The 17275-nt window shown below is 37.8% G+C and overlaps 2 protein-coding genes across 2 annotated transcripts; one reads left to right on the top strand and one right to left on the bottom strand.

Moving 5' to 3' along the window:
- Nucleotides 1-1576: 1576 nt before the first annotated feature.
- Nucleotides 1577-4667, bottom strand: scpp1 (secretory calcium-binding phosphoprotein 1). Its single transcript, XM_079334311.1, has 9 exons — nt 4453-4667; nt 4114-4168; nt 3745-3792; nt 3319-3372; nt 3173-3199; nt 3007-3054; nt 2693-2737; nt 2517-2576; nt 1577-2425 (listed from the first exon to the last, which is right to left on the bottom strand). Exons 2-9 carry the CDS (start codon nt 4165-4167, stop codon nt 1907-1909), a joined length of 855 nt encoding a protein of 284 aa, XP_079190437.1. The 5' UTR covers nt 4168; nt 4453-4667; the 3' UTR covers nt 1577-1906.
- Nucleotides 4668-7189: 2522 nt separating this feature from the next.
- On the top strand, nt 7190-13274 carry sparcl1 (SPARC-like 1). The gene is made up of 11 exons (XM_079334203.1): nt 7190-7326; nt 8273-8328; nt 8451-8516; nt 8609-9652; nt 9894-10002; nt 10343-10464; nt 10568-10688; nt 10788-10924; nt 11123-11271; nt 12125-12273; nt 12718-13274. The coding sequence occupies exons 2-11, from the start codon at nt 8275-8277 to the stop codon at nt 12744-12746; spliced, it is 1980 nt and encodes a 659-aa protein (XP_079190329.1). The 5' UTR covers nt 7190-7326; nt 8273-8274; the 3' UTR covers nt 12747-13274.
- Nucleotides 13275-17275: the final 4001 nt, after the last annotated feature.

Raw genomic sequence — 17275 nt, 5'->3', positions numbered from 1 at the left:
ACTTAAAAGGTCAGCCAAAGTATAATCATAGCCCATACACTTTACTATCAGACAATTCAATTAAAAAAAAACTGTATTTATTTATTCATTGTCCAAAGTATTTGATTGACAATTTTTTTCACCACCCATTCCATTTTTTAATGGACTTATAGTTAGAATTGGACAACGTCCACCTTTGTTGTATTGATTTGATAATAAACCGTTTGTCTGTGCTCATGTGGAGTAGATGGACTCTGTCGCCATCTAGTGCATGTTTTGATAGAACCAGGCCACATAAACAAAATAATTTCGACATATTTTTTAATTTGGAGTACTCACTTAAAGATTTGGCCAAGCCAAGTACACTGTCGATTTTTTTCAAGTACAATTCGAAAAAACGGCTGTGGCCCGTACGGGGATCGAACCCGCGACCTTGGCGTTATTAGCACCACGCTCTAACCAACTGAGCTAACCGGCCATGCTGCTCCACGAGCACAATTTACAGTAATAGCATTTCTGTTTCCTGTTAGTCGTGGATTAAATCTTGATTTACCATCTACGAACATTAACTCCATTTTCTATGTATGAGTTCAACATTACAAGCCTATTAACTTACTATAACTAGAGTGGCCTAACTAGCTAATGTAGCTAGCATCAGGTCATAGTGTTACAGTAGAATGTAATGTAATTATTGTCTAGAAGATAGTCTACATCAAAATGTAGGCTATTAGGACGTGGACAGGAGGAGATACTAACCGGGTTGTTATTTAAAATCAATGCTGCCGTGACTGCAAATTATTCATTTACACTACTACAAATTGTTTAATCAACCCTCATCTTTATAGTGCTATTTTATGAATTATAGACTACTTTAAACTTGTTTGTAGAGCTGACTCTGGGAGAAATGCTCAACAATTCCAATAGCCTATACCTGTAGGCCTACTATTCCTTTGCAAATGGCAATAAATATCTTATCTAATTTTCAAAAAGCTTTGGACAGGTGTTGACAGGCAGCATACAGAGACAATAAAAAAGGTTAACTAAATGCATTTTTCCTTTTTATTATTTTAATCATCATTTTTTTTATTAACAACAACAACGCTAAAAGCTTTCACATCAATCTTATTATCAATATGAAGATTGCAACATCAGCAAACATTAATTATCGTCATCAATATCATTACTATCAACCTATAGGGTATAAACTCGTGAATCAATTTCTTTTTTTTATCGTTTTAAAAATTACATGTGGAGGCAGAAAATCTCAGAACTATCAGTTCTCTCCAGCATTCACTTTTGCTGTTTTTTAAAAATATATATCTATATATCTATATATATATATACACACACACATATATATATAGATATAGATATAGATATATAAATATAGCCGACATTAGCCTTTATAGGCTTACTATATTTACGTTTCATTTTTGTTATATAGGCTACTTACAACTAAAATGACACGTTTATTTGGAACTGCATTAGCCACTTCATTGGTATGAATTGTTTATGGCAAATCAAAATATAGCCTTGGGATTCTCTGCAAAGTATTTATATATTAAATGTATGAATATTTTTAAAGGACCAAGTTTCTTCTGTAATGTACAACAATTAAAAGTAATTAGTTAACTACAACTAAAAAGCACTATGTCTACATAACTTTAACTTAAAACATGCAAGCGCCCACTACAATGGTTATATTATTAGTTTATTAATACTTTAAAATGGTAAATGCATAGGCTACAAAATGATTCCCGCAATAATGATAATAAAAATAATCAATCAGCTGAAAGTAACATTATATGAAAAAAATAAAACATTCAGAAGCGATGGGTATGAGCAAATATGTCATCTTGAAGTCTTTAGGCAGGTCATTTAAGGGTGTTGCAGTTCATAGTTGGAATCATACAAAACACGCATGTCATCATCTCCTTAAAATGAACTCCCTTTCACCGTCATCTGGCACCATCAGATTGTCCACTGAGTAATGGGCATCATCTCCGATGTCCTGGAAGAAATACTCTTCGCTTTCACTTTCACAGCTCTGTGTCCCATTCACACAGTCCTTGATTTGTTTCAGCTCTGTGCTGTCACTGGCATTACTCTCTTCTGAACTTTTGCTGGCATCACTGCTGTCACTGTCCTCACTGGTCTCATTGGTCTCATTGCTTTCCTTGCTGTTGCTCTCACTGCTGTCACTGGTGACAGCTGTTTCCCCCGTTTCGTTGCTGGTGTCTGTGCTGTCGCTGGTTGTGTCACTGCTGTCTGTGGTAATCTGTAGGTCTGTGTGACCCTGAGCCATGTCGGTCCTCTGTTTGAAAGTGGTGCCAGTGGATGTGTGAGTGGGCTGCTTCTCGGTGAGGTCGATAGACTTGGCTTCTGTGCTGCTGTTGTCCTCTGCACTCAGTATTTTGATCACACTTGCGAACACTCGGACCCAGCTCTGATGCAAACACAAGTGAAGAAAATGATCATAAATCTTTCAACTCTGCAGAAGAAGGACAACATTTAAAAACTGAGTGAGAGTATCCTACCTTTCGAATGTTTTCCTCACTGCCCATGCTGTCATCCCTGGTATCAGCCAGAGAGTCTGTCTGTGAAAACAGATTTGATCAAATGAGCTAAAAGCAGACCAGAATAATGTTGTGTCATATATTAACATTGGTGAAGATTTTAAGTCCAACAAAATACTTAATTGATCTGATCTTACCTCATCACTGTTACTCTCTGACAGACTGTTACTCTCCTCTGAAGTCTGTTTGTGGAAAAGAAATACATCATCTTGGTAAATTATAAGGTAATTATGCTATACATTTGTATTTATAGCATGTACATGCTCACAGAACATTGCTTTTTCTTTATAGTCTATTTTATTTTATATTCATATTTATTTGAGTGTTATTAGAGTGTGCAACAACACATAAGCAACTTATGAACTTAGTAATAACATGCTAAATGAGTTAAATTTGCAAAGTAATGTCTCTTAATGGATACTTAGTTGAGAATAAAGTTGATTTAACCCACCGTGTCCTCCGATGTGGATTCTACTGATTGTGACTCTGAACTCTGACTCTGAAAAGAGAAAACAATATAACAATATAAACTTGGTAAACATTTACAGCACAAAGTGAGACTTTTTTAAGTATGCCTCTCAAGTAATGCAAAACCCAAAACACTTAAAATAACGTACCTGACTTGAGATACTTTCTTCAGAGCTCTGCAATAGAAACACCAACAGGATGAATATGAGAATTATATATATATAAAAAACGTGCCTAAAGTCATCTTCATCACACAATGACAATTTATTCTTTGCTGTCATCATCAGCTATTTACCATCAGCTCTGAGGTGTCATTTTCAGAGGATTGTGAAACAGACAAACTTTCAGTCTAGGAGAGAAAAACAACAAGTTAACACAAGCCACAGTAAATTTAATTACACAAACAACCCCAGTTTATTTAATTATACATTATAACTACAGCAACAACAATCATCGTATTCATTCAAGATCCATTGATTCCACCCTGAATAAGCTGCATAACTGAGCCCACACAGTCAGCTCAGTAAACAATAGTCTGCTCGGAGGAGAATGGTCTTGAAGAATCACTGGGTAACCACACTTATTGTCTTTGACAAGCAAACACAACCTGACTGCAGTTCAGTAATTAATGTAAAGTGTAAACAGTGTCTAGTTCATGCATTGTAACACCAAGAGTTAAATCTTACAGTATATGAAATAACTGATGTTTATCAGCACTTACCGAGTTTGAGTCAAGCTCACTTGATAACGAAACAGCACTGAATGAAATCTGTCAGGGGGGAATCACAGATCATTATTATGACAAAATAAAGATATGAACATCGTCTTAATAATGATGCACATTGTGCACTCTATCAGATGGACTCTTTAACATGTATCCTTCCTGCTTTGCTGTAACAGATTTTCCTACTGTGGTGAGGAAAGCTCACAAAACATATTTAAAATTTCATTGAAATAAAACATACAAAAGGCATGTTCTGTAAACACATCTGTAGAATCAGGTATGTTTTCTAAATGACGTAAAATGTGTATATAAGTGCAGAATATTTCCACTTTATAGGAAGTTGTACGCTCTCATTGTCAGACTTACTGGGTTGGCAAAAATGGTTCCAATAAGGAAAAAGATGATGATGGTAACCTTCATTCTGTGATAGAGATAGAGGATGTGAGTCACATTGTAACTAATTACAATACAGAGTAATTTCAGAAAAAAACATGTTAAATGATTAAAACAGATTAAACATAAGGTTGGTGCTTCAACAGAAAGATTTTAAAGATGTGATGAAAAACAACCAGTATATATAATTCTTACACTTCTAATATGCATCGAAGAATTACATGTTTAACAAATTTGGAGTTAACTTATAAGAATGAAAAAAAATGATATAGGCCAGAATCAATCAGTCATTCAGTGAAATACCTTTCTTACCTTTCTGTAAGCTTGAGAGCTGATGTGAATAGTGTTGCAGTAGTCCTGGTTCAGTGTATTTAAGCAGCAAACAGCAGAATCCAATCTGAGCCTATTTCTGAGCCACGTATGGAAACAGTAGAAGCTCGATGAGTGGAAATGCTGAAGGAAACGCCAAACTCCACTGTTTATATGTAAACCTTGATTGAAATAATTGCATCACTTCCTTCCGGATGTCGGCACATCGAAGGTGTATTTTCTTCCACCAAGAAAGCTTAAAAAAGAAAACACACCCTGGAGGCATGATAATAGCTGCACACACACACTCACACACACACACACACACACACACACACACACACACACACAGAAGTTTCATTTAGTCTCTAAGTTTCCTCCACCCCCTTTTTGAAGTCGTCAGTGAAATACAGTTTAGTGTACTCAACCATAGGGTTTGTGGCATGTTGAAAAAACAAACGCACCCACGCAGAGAGGAAAGGAGGGCTAGACGGGGTCATGCTTGTTTCCGGTAACATTTTATTCCTCAGTTTTTGGTAATTGCTCTAACTAGCTATAATTGGATTTTCAATGCTCTTTAATAACAAAAAAAGAGCAGGTGAGAAGCCAATCCTTTAAGTGCAGATTCAAAATACATGAAAGAAGACAAAAACAGGAACCGATCTGTCTAATAAGGAGGCTCCAATGTGTGACAAACAAGCAGACACTGTAAATAAACTCTTCGTCTATCTTATTGAAAACCCAAACCATGTTTTGTAACCTTTGTCCCCAGTATAACATGATGATTTTGGAAATAGGATGTGTTCTTGGAAAGAGGGCATGTACAGTAGAAAAGCTAAATAAAGACTTGCATGTTTCCCTCCCTAAGGCTCATGATTGTTTCCTGGATGTCCATACATGGTCAGGCCTAAAAATGAGATGACAGAATTCCTTGTTTAACCTCACATTGGATTTCAGCCGTGCAGCAGAAACGTGTAATTAGACTGGATGTTCAGCAGTCTGGAGCTGTTTGCCAAAACCACAGCTAACAGCGGTTGTAAGGTCTCCTGCTTTAGGAAAGAAGGGGAGGAGTGAGGACACTACGATTGATGCTTGTTATGACACAGAGTAACAGTCAACAATGTCGGCTCTAAAGTCACATACATTTTTTGGGTATATATTCCCAAAGGATCGTCAAAATCTTATTTTAATGTTCCCCATGTTCAATACTAATCAACTGTTCAAGGAGGAAGAGATAGCTGTAGCGAGAAGGAACTTTGTCACCCCATGCTATAAGCAAGTAAGCGAGTAAGTTTGTGAGAAAGTAAAGTAAGAGTAAGCAAGTAAATGTAATATGGTTCTCAAAGTGCTCCTCCAGACACGAAAAAAGGGAAACGGCGAGAAGGAAGCCTGAAGAGGAGTGATGAGTTTTTTTTGTGATGTATGATGTATTTTTGTGTTTGTATTGTTGGCTGCTCGTTGTTTGTCTGAAACTGTTACTTGTGTTGCTGCTTGTTTTGTCCAGGACACTCTTAAAAAAGAGATCTTTTAATCTCAAGGAGTTTTTTCTTCCTGGTTAAATAAATGTTAAATAAATAAATAAAATAATATAACAGATGGTCAGAAAGTCAGTCAGTAAGAAAGTATGTAAGAAAGTAAGTATAGAATTTCCCTAATTTGTCTTGAAATCAGTGATACGTGTTGTTCAACATGTAATATCAATGAAAATGAAGAGAAGAACAAAATGGAAAAGAGAAAAAATAATGAAGCCGTTTAAATTACACGCACAGAGGTCACAGTGGTCTCGTTCATGCAGTCTACGTCGGGCACTGGTCACATGAGATAAACGTCACCTCCCCTTCCCACTCGCTGAGGGTGAAGTCTTCGGATAATAACCTGCAGCATCTTCACATCATCTCACTCAGAGAGTACTAACAAGGGAAACTCTGGGTGAAGTCTCAGTGAAAATTTGAGTCTAAGTCTTTGTTTCAGTCGTAACATACTTTAAAATAGAGCTACGGAACTGTCAAGTTAGCAGGATGTGTTAATTTATCAGACTGAGTTATTTACTAGATGTTATGGACGTCATCGCTCTACTCTCAGGCAGTGGGCTTCACACCACTGCTGCTTTCTGTTACTAAACATGACTAACTTTGATACATTTATATCCAAATGCAGACATGGATAATTTTTGCTGAAGTAAACAACTGTTTTGGACTTTTTGTCGGGGGGTAGATGTATGATTAATAGTCAAGAGAGAAATTGGGTGAATCTGAAAGCAGCTGTAGATAACAGAGTGACATCTTGTGGCCCAGAGTCTGCATTTCTGCCCTTTATGTGCTTCCAGTGGTTGAAATCAATTAAATCTTACCATAAACAATCTACACTTTACATGTGGCTTCCAATTCACATGAAAATAAGGAGGAAGCAGACGACAAACGACCGTTTTAAAAATCTACAAATGAGATCCGACGAGAGATGTGATGATTTCATGACAGGAGACAACGCTTATAGAGGTGTTAAACAGTGATAAAACTGAATTTAATTTAATTTCCCTGACTTTGGATTTATACTGAAACTATATTTTATTTTTTTCATTTTGTCAGATTCCCTTAACCGAGTCAGGAGTAAAAACGTGGAAGAAAAAAAAGATCCAACTAAAGTTCATACTCTGCCCCCTCTCTGTGTCTCTGTAGCCAAGAGACCCTCCCAATGTTTGAAAAAAGTGTTGGCACCATGGACTAAAAAACGGTGCGTATGTGTTTGTGCAGCATGCCAGTTAGTGTGGACAGTGTGAACGCTGTCTGGAATACAAAAGGAGATCTCCACAGGTCGAACACAGGCGTTTACTGGTGTTTTTAGCAGGATTCTCTTTTCTTTTGCAACAGCGAACCTCAGGTAAACTATGAATCACTCACTCATCTGAAATCCTGAAGAATAAATAATTAATGATACAAAAGGAGATGTAAAAATACAGCTTGTTTATTCATTAGTTTGATCAACTTGATGAATTGATGGTAGTGATGACATTTTGAGTTTTATTGAAGCCAAAACTGAACCTAGTGGCCCTGTAGTGATATGTTTGTAAATATCAAATGATATGTATGAATATTTTGTTTTCATAATGATTTTGTGATGTAATTATTTAGAATAGACACATTTAAATATTGCCCACAGATGTGTAAAATCTTTATAAGCACAATTTTCATTGTTGTAAAATGTCTTCAAATAAATAATGTGTTTGAATATAATTGTAGGAAATATACATTAATATAAATTAAATAGCATGAGTTATTGTACAAGATATCTAATATTCTCTATGGTTTTTTTGCAGTATTGTTTATCAAAGAGCAAATACAATTGTGTGATAAATTGTTTTAGGTATATTTTCATGGACACGCTCCCTCGTCTGCACATATCTGTGTTTACTGGTTTGATCCAGTAAGCTTTTGTTCCTCAGGACAGTCCCTGTAGTGTCTGTTTTGTTTCCGTCCAGGGACAAAAACCTTGTGGACTCAGTCAACTTTTTTCCAGTCTGGTAGCTTCTGATGTTTACTTAGGCTCTGAATGTGACTTTGAGAGAGAGGCGCATCTCCCAGGCCTGGGGCCTTGACAACAGAAGAGGACCAATCCTGCATCTCTGTTTGTAATGAGAGAGTTGGCAGCCCTGGAAGTTTGAAGGATTTGCCAAGTTCACATCTTTGTTGTTAGCATAGAAGTCCCATAATCATGAATTGATTGCTTATATTTGATTTTTTTTTTTATAAATCTGAATTCAAGTTTATTTATTACAATTTTATTTTGATTCTGTCCAATGGTTAAACTATTCATCCCAATGTTTCAGGTATGAGGGTCTGCCTTGTATTCATTTGCTTCCTGGCAGTAACTTTTGCCCTGTCTGTGAGTACCCGTTTGTTAATTTTTTCTTTTTTTGATCTTTGCCATACTTTGCCATCTTTGTCATACTATTTTTTGGTATGCAGTTTTGGCATTCACTGAATTAATTTCCTCATTTAATCCAGGTAAACAGTAAACCTCATGGAAAACGTCATGGACTGCGTAAGAATTCTCATTCAGCCAAAGAAAAGGTAGAGCAAGAATCAATTTCAAAAATGTTATTGAAACACGCAATCTTTTCATCGTTGTTCAATAAAAATGTCTTCCTTTTTCAAAAATAAAGGAGTCAATCACGGAGGAGGCCAACAAGCCACAGATATTAGCCACTTTAGTACCAATTGAGGCCAGCAGCCAGGAGCAGGAAGACGAAGAATTGAGCTCTGAAGACAATGCTAATGCTAACAAGGAGGAAGGAGAAATTGGGGCGACTGAGGGGAGCGACAAAAGCACTGCAGTCTTGTTGAGTGAGGAGGAGCTGGTGGACCTCCTGAAGAAAGAAGCAGAAGAAGAGCAGGGAGCAGAGGAAAGAGAGCTCGAGGAAGAGGAAGTGGAAACAGAGCAGAGCAAGGTGGAGACAGGTGAAGATGAAGAAGCGGAGGACAAGAAGTTGGAAGAAAAACTAAATATGGAGGACGATGCCACAGAGCTGACTGATGTGGAAGTAGAAGAAGAGGGCGAGAGTTGGGAAGGTGAAGATAAAGTAGACAAAGATAAAAAGGTGGAGTCAGATAAGATGCCACTGAAGGACAGTGAGCAGGAAGAAACTGATGGTAGCACAGAGTCAGAGCTCCCAGTTGATCTTGACTATGCTGCTGATGGTGGCATCTTACAACCTCTAAAGATTATATCTGCAAAATTGCAACTCCAGTTGGATGACACCCATCCACTCCCAAAAACAGATGATAAAGAAACAGAAACCACCACTGCAGATGAACTTGAACACAAGGTCCAAAACACTGAGGCAGCAGGAAGTAAGGAAGTGTCTGCTGAAGATATGAACAAACATCCACAGGCCAAATCCAAAGAAGTAGATGTTGATGAGAAAGAAACTGAAGCAAATGTGAACCCTCAAAATCCAAAGAGTGGCACAGAGACTGAATCAGAGTCTCGACTGGCTCTGACGGAGGACGAGAACAGTAAGAACGACAGTGGTGGTCACACCAAGGCAAAGACAAGGAAGCAGAAGAAGAACCACAGGGCGAGGAAGCACTCTCCACAGAGTGACGAAACACAGACGGGACAGGAGCAACAGGATGCTCCAGAGTCTGAGAGCGAAAACACTGACAACACAGCCCAAAAGGCCAAGAGGAGGAGGGCGGGAAAATGGGTAATTTGGAAATTATCAATTTATTAGCTGTTTTGAGAGTGACAATACTTGATCCACAGATCAAGGCTATGTATTTTATGATTGACTTTTCAGTCACTTGTGCTAGTTGTATAGCACTTTGGCGCAAAACTAGAGGTTTTTTTTAAAGTCCTAGATGAATAATATTGACCTTGATGTGGCTACGAGTATGAGTGGCTTTTAAAAGAAACCGCCTCTTCTTGTTTCCCATTCACTCTGCCAGGGTCCTTTGGTAGGAATGAATCCAGTGCAGATAAGAGCCACTGTGGATCTCTACCCCAGTTCCAGAGCCTCTCATGGTGGGGGAGTTCATCACCCAGAAGCCCCTGCAGGTTTGTCTTCACTGACTAATGCTCTGTCCCAACAGCTTACGGGGGAATTTGCAGCCTGAAGCATTTTGTTCCAACTTCTGCATGAATAGTGTCACACGGCTTCACGGTCACTATCGAAACACAGCTCTGTGGGCTTAAGACGTGAATGATAGAGATCAAGTGGAATTTAATCACTGTGCAAACTCCAACAGCAGAGGAATGTAGGGGAGGGTTAAAGTGGATGTTGCTTTCTGTGTCCAGTTATCAAAAATACAAAAACAAACCGAGGTATTCATGAAAACGATCATTGATGCATTTTGATTTTATTAAAAGTCTTTGCTGTGCTCGTCCTTTCTCCTAGATCCTTGTGACAACTTTCCCTGCAAGCGTGGAAAGACCTGTAAACTTGATGCCGACAACAAACCAGGCTGTGTGTGTCAGGAGCCGTCAGCATGTCCTCCCAGTGTGAACGAGTTCGATCATGTAAATAATGGATGATCTGCAGATTGCTAATTTGGAATGGTTTTCAAATGGTGTTGTATTTTCACGTTTTTGTTGATTTCTTGTTGTCTTTCAATAAACTTAGGTTTGTGGGACGGATAACAAAACATATGATACATCCTGTGAGCTCTTTGCGACGAAATGCAACCTGGAGGGCACCAAGAGAGGACACAGACTTCATCTGGACTACACGGGCCCATGCAAATGTTAGTTTACAAATGGTTTTCAAATAGTTTAATTAGAGTATGATGCAGTGCTGGGAATATTTAAATGACCCTGAAATCTTCTCTCTGTTTCTGTCTCAGTAATACCTGCATGTGTGGACACTGAGCTGATCCAGTTTCCTTTGCGAATGAGGGACTGGCTGAAGAATGTGCTTCTGCAGCTCTACGAACACGACTCCATGTCCCCTGGCTTCCTCACGCCCAAACAGCGTTTCAGAGTAAGATTCATGAAAAAGATTCAGATTAAAACTACAACTCTTCGGACGACTAATCTAAAACAGATAATTAATGCATGTAAACGCAATATTATTATTCCGCAACTTTTTGAGTTTTTCAATGTGATCTAATCATGAAATGAAAAAGGAAGAAGATGTACTTTATCAAGATGAATCCAACTGGTATTCTTAATGCTGTAGGTGAAGAAGATCTTTGAGAGTGAGAGGCGTCTTCATGCTGGTGATCACTCTGTCGAGTTGCTCGCTCAGGACTTTGAGAAAAACTACAACATGTATATCTACCCAGTGCACTGGCAGTTTGCCCAACTGGACCAACATCCCTCTGACAGGTGCAGTATACTGTTGGTTTGAACTTTTCTCCCCCTTAAATTTTAGATTTCACCCAAACATTCTCAAAGTGCAGTTGTTAAAGATATTTATCATATGGGTTTGGGACAGGCTATTATACCATGAAAACCATTCTTTTATTTTGCCTTTTTAGTGCCTTGTGTCCAAGGAATAGTTTTAATAGTAACAGGGTAACACTCTCAAATGAACTGCTTCTATTTTTACACATTCAGTCAGTAACCTTTTGAAATATAAACCTTGCAGTATTTCATCTTCACATTATGAACTTTGAAGAGATCAGGAAAAAGTATTAACTCCCAGGAACTCTATAATATCAAATACACTGAAAGAGAAAAAGCAAGCTGACATAATGTTAAATAGTTTGTCATGTACCAACAACATTAGAGGATGAACAACTGAGCACTTCCATCTCACGTCCGTGTATCACACATTGCAGACGAGGCATTGAAAATGTCTCTGTGTTGAACTGGCAATATTATAATATATTATAATATAATAACGACAATTGAATGCAATGCTTATCTCTTTTTTTAATTTAGCCCCATCTCATCAGTATTTAGATGTTTAGATGGTCTTTTGACCTGCTTGTTTGTAATGTAAACAGACAAAGAGTAAGGTCCTTTATCTGCTTATTGTAAAGTGTCTTGAGATAACACTTGTTTTGAAGTGACGCTATACAAATAAAAATTGATTGATTAAGACTGAGAAAGGGTAATTGTCAAAAAGAATAACAAAAACGTACTACAGTGTCTGATTTTTAAGCCACCATACCAAACTGTAAACAAATGAGATAGTCGCACTGAGTATATATTATTGTTTTTCTGCCCTGTGCAGAGTCTTGTCCCACTCAGAGCTCGCCCCTCTACGAGTCCCTCTGGTACCGATGGAGCACTGCACCTCCCGTTTCTTCCAAGAGTGTGATGCTGACAAGGACAAGCAGGTGTCCTTTAAAGAGTGGACTTCCTGTTTTGGCATTAAGAGCGGTAGGAGCAACATCATGTCATCAGCATACAGTGTTATAACTTTAACCACACAATCTTTTTCTGTACTTTGTCACTTCATGCTTTGACGTTGCTATCATCTTAATGTGAAAAACCTCTTATATAAAACGATTCAGCATAACACAAATACTTCTGATGAATTTCTTGATACATGAAAAAGAAGTTTTAAATTAGTCAACTTTTTGTTTTAACCAACTTTCATAGACACAATGTAAATAATGAATTTCCAACTCATATATGTTTTTTATTTTTATTTTAAGCAGACACAAGACCTATAACCAATGTAATAAATACAGAACAATAACCTGAGCTGATTAATTGACACTTGAATGCTATAATTTTCATGCATTTCTACTACTACTACAACTGCTACTGTCATGGTTTTTTTTTTAATTCTATTAATGATTTTATCTATTTTTTCCACAGAGGATATGGATACCAACCTGTTATTTTGAGCGTCATTGTGCTCCACATCTACTGGTCAAGCTTTTTGAAGCTCCAACAGCTCAGCTTCAGACAGAAACCTCCATGAACCTCTGTAATGTAAGCATCTCTGACACATTTAAATGAAATGAGCTTATTTGACCCCTTACTATAGAGGGCAATGTTTGCTATTTTAAATCTGTCTCAGGCTAAGCTTGGACAGATCTTTTTTTTTTCTGTGATGTAGACTAAATGTTTTAACTTTAATATAAGACAGTTGTTCTTAGATGGTGTAATCCACAAACTGTTTTCTAATGCATTCCAAACCGAGGGGACGTTTACATCACCTAGAAGAATACGTTTTGTAAATATAACAGGCTTCCAAACAACTGTGGCTTATTAGTTAGAGTGGTTTAGTTGGGTCGGATAAATAAAGCTTAATCACATGATTTAAGTAAGAAATGTAAAATTGTAATGTTAGTGCTGTAAATGTTTGTCATGCATTCTGCGTTTCATTGTAACTCTCATTAAAGCTTCAAATTAAGTATCATTACGTGAAATATTTGATTGCTTACTGTTCATAAAGATGTATTCTGCTTCAGTCCTCAAATAAAGTTAACACATTATTTAAGTGTTAGCCAACTGACCCCACAAGTCTATGGGAAATAATCAGCTCTTGCTCTTATAAGATGTTTTATTGATGGTTAGTGCTCCTGACGCCGATGTTACATGAAATAGGACAACTGTAACAATGGCTTCAGAGAATGCAAGTCACTCTTAAGGTTTACCACATGATCTTGAATAATGAGCCTCTTCAGGTAACAAAGCAGAAAATAGCCTACAGCACGGTCAGAATGATTACAGTGATTCGTTGTTTTGACATAAAGTGCTGGACTCTGATTGGACCTTCCTCTCAGATCTGTGTATCCAATGCTCTCTATATAAGCAAAGAAAGGCTGAGCCCTTCACCTTTCCTCTCGGCTTTGACTCAGATAAAACATGAAAAGCCTACTGTTGGTTACTGTTCACATCATGTGTGTTGTGGTGGACGGTGGTGTGACTTCAGGGAGTGCTGAGGCACTTGCTAAAATGGGAATGAATAATAATGGAGCAGCCGCAGCTGGCAACATTGCCAACCAAGGGGGTCAAAATGGGGTCCAACCAAATGTTGAACCTCTTTTGGCCCGCTTATTTCAACTTGGTGGCTCACTTTTTATCCAGCCTCTCAGTCAGGCACCGGTACAGCAGCTTCTTCCCTTACAACAAGGTGGTATAGTTCTTGTGGGCCAGACAGGCGGAGCCAGTGTGAATCCACCCGGGCAGATGGCTCAGACTGGGACTGGTGGGCCGGTCACACTGTTTGCTGTTCTGCCGCAGAAGAACTCGAGGAGGGACCAGCAGAATGCGCTGTTGAATCCTGGCCATGTGAAGCTGATCCCGTTGTCCATGCTGAACAACCAGCAGCAAGGTGCTGCTGCTGGGAGGCAGGTAGCCGGCAGAGTGAGGTTTCTGCGGTCTGTGGCAGGTCGAATCAGGAGAGCACAGAAGTCTCCGGTGAAGAAGGTGATGGGCGATGAAGATGATGAAGAATGCTCAGGAATGGAGAAAGAGGAGAATGAAGCCAACTGAGAGACACAGCTGATTGACATCACAGATATCTCATGATTAATTTCTAAATGCCCCTTATTCTTGCTATAAATTACCCATTATAAAAAATGTCCATCTTAAATAATGATCAATAAATGACTGAAATGAACTGATGAATCTTTGTTGAGTCTTTATTTAAACAAAAGAATACATGCAATGCTAAAAATAAGTGAAAAACACTGCACAACAACAACTTACGTACATCATGGGTGTGGCTTCCTGATGGTTATTATTTTTTTATAGACTACTACAAATTTGCACAAACATCTATTTACAGTGCACCTTTGAGTCTAACATGGTGACGTAGGTCTCTAAGTATGAAACTAAATGCTAAACACATTACTCACTTACTGTATTCATGAAGGTAGAGTTTATTATTGACAAGACCTGACAAAAAAAAGTAAAAATATCCGTAAATTAGCCGATCAGACAGATAGAGAAAAAGAAATATTATTACAAAAGAAAATGTTATGGTATTAAACTGAAAACAGGAGAAGATGTTGCATAATTCAACCCGGATGACGCAGTGTAATTACTGTAAAGCTTCAGACCAGACTACCACAGAGGGTGTTTACCTGGTCTGCTGTAGGCTGCACGGTCAGCAGAAAAAAAGCCTCAGTCTGACAACCAGCCATTCGCACTGAGAATGAATGTAATAGCTCTAAACATGTGAAGGTTACAAGATGAAGCATTAAAAAAAACCAAATATCTGTATCTATCTCATGGGAAATCAGAAATGTTCTTACATTTTACATAATTATGAAAAGGATGTCTGACATGTTTTGGTCATCACTAGGTTCAAAGGCAGTTATTTCAAGGCTGGTGTAATTTCAAAGTCTGCTTTGGACCAATTTAAACTCATTGCAAATTATAGTTAAGCACTCAGACATGGCAGATGTTAGTATTTTAATTTTCAGCAGCAGGAAACCTGAAATTTACACTTCTAGACATAAAACAAACAAAAATCTTTCTCACTTTAATGTTTTTCTTGGAGTTGCAAAACAGTGTCGTACACAAGGAACTTTTTGCAAGGTTCATGTTCAACTCAATTTAAGCATGCACATGTGATCTCCACGAAATCACTTAATTATGATGGAACATGTTTGCCTCCTTTGACTAAAGCCCACAACATTTGACATGGTTCACGCAGGTTTCTTTGGCCAAAGTTTCCAGAAGAGTTCACAAATCCTCTCAGAGACCCAGAGTCACTCTGTTATTGTCTGTGGTCACTCTGCTGTAATGGAGAACAATGTCCACCGGTCATATGGGGTCACGCATCTGGCTGAGTTGCATTTCTTTACATCTTGTAGTAAAAGAAGATGTCATATCACATGACACACAGGTGACAAATATAATTCATGAACAAACCAGTGCGCTCCTCTCTAATTGGTTCATAATGACAAAAGGTACTGATAAAAGTGTTTTAAGTTCAGAAAGCAACGACAGTCCTTCTTTGAACTCTGAGGAGGCAATTGTGTCTATTTTCAACTTTGAAGGTTTGCACAATGAAGCTTCTCCTCCTAGTAATGTTTACATCAACCTTCTGCTTTGTGAGTATCATCTATCTATCTATCTATCTATCTATCTATCTATCTATCTATCTATCTATCTATCTATCTATCTATCTATCTATCTATCTATCTATCTATCTATCTATCTATCTATCTATCTATCTATCTATCTATCTATCTATCTATCTATCTATCTATCTATCTATCTATCTATCTATCTATCTATCTATCTATCTATCATCATGTAACCTCTGATCTTTTTACTTATTGCAGGTCAATGCAGACAAGGTAAGACACACTAACTAAAATAATTTAAGTGGGATTTATGCAATTATGCATTTCAAATGATTGATGGTTAAAAACAAATACTGTCTTCCTCCTTCACACAGTCACACAGGAGGCTGGCAGCTATAACTGCAGGTTTGAATGGAGGAATGGCAAATGGAGTGATACCTATAAGGATGGCTGGGGGCCTGAACCCCTCTGTGGTAGCTGTCGGTGGGACAGGTTTGGTCCAGCAGCCACAGTTTGTTCAGGTCAGTCTGTCAGACCTCATCTTTCATACCTCAGTTCTTTTTTTTTTGGACCAAACTATTAAGAAAACATCACTTAGCATCAATGTATGTACTCTTAAAAAGGTTAGTACTCAGCTGCCAAGAGTTTATCCCAATACAAAGTTTTTCTTTGTATTTGTTCTTTTATGTTTAGATTTTCTCCTAAATATATCAAAAATAGATTTGTGTTGAAGGGTAACATTGTGAAGAAAAAGAGTGCAGATAATCAACAAAATATACATTGCAATACTGTGTCAACAACACCAGAAGGTTTCACTCTTCTGTGATGTGACTTTAAATCTTCTAATGTCCTCATCATTGACAGAAAGAAAAATACTTTGAATAACTTCATTGAGAGTTTAGTGAGTCCCACTTGGATTGCTTTTATACAACTCTATCGTAAAAAATGTATCTAATCTTTGATACAAACAATATAACATATATTGTCAGGCCTAACTTCAATGAGCAAATGTGAAATGACAAACTCTCTCTGTCTCTCTACAAGTTTGTTCCAGGTGTTCCTGCTTATGCTGTTCCTGCTCCTGTTTCTAACGTGTACACTGGTCCTGCAGTCAATACGGTAAGTTACACACATCAGTTGTGATGTCATTTATCTGATTTTCTGGTTTTATAGCTCCACTAAAGATTTCTGCCCTTTTATACGTCTGCAGTTTCCATTCATGGGAATCCCTCAAACACCACCAATGAATCCTTTGCAGCAGCCTCTGATGGTATCTCACAACACTTAAGCTGATTATTAGTCCACAATTAAGTTGTATAACAGGAATCATGCTGATTGTAGATGCTGATCCAGAATACTTTCTTTGTTGATGTTTTTGTTTAGGGGGT

This window comes from Symphodus melops (assembly GCF_947650265.1).
Source record: "Symphodus melops genome assembly, chromosome: 2".
Classification (NCBI taxonomy): Eukaryota; Metazoa; Chordata; class Actinopteri; order Labriformes; family Labridae; genus Symphodus; species Symphodus melops.
The sequence above is the reverse complement of the archived record's forward strand: the minus strand, read 5'-3'. Positions and strand labels throughout refer to the sequence as shown.

What these genes read in the sequence shown, in the direction of transcription:
- sparcl1 (XM_079334203.1), top strand. Translation starts at nt 8,275, where the DNA reads ATGAGGGTCTGCCTTGTATTCATTTGCTTCCTGGCAGTAACTTTTGCC. An exon ending in CAGTAACTTTTGCCCTGTCT is followed by an intron (nt 8,329 to 8,450) that starts GTGAGTACCCGT and finishes CATTTAATCCAG; the next exon opens with GTAAACAGTAAACCTCATGG. An exon ending in GGAGGAGGGCGGGAAAATGG is followed by an intron (nt 9,653 to 9,893) that starts GTAATTTGGAAA and finishes TCACTCTGCCAG; the next exon opens with GGTCCTTTGGTAGGAATGAA.
- scpp1 (XM_079334311.1), bottom strand. Translation starts at nt 4,167, where the DNA reads ATGAAGGTTACCATCATCATCTTTTTCCTTATTGGAACCATTTTTGCC. An exon ending in CAGAGAGTAACAGTGATGAG is followed by an intron (nt 2,577 to 2,692) that starts GTAAGATCAGAT and finishes CTGTTTTCACAG; the next exon opens with ACAGACTCTCTGGCTGATAC. An exon ending in GTGAGGAAAACATTCGAAAG is followed by an intron (nt 2,426 to 2,516) that starts GTAGGATACTCT and finishes TGTTTGCATCAG; the next exon opens with AGCTGGGTCCGAGTGTTCGC.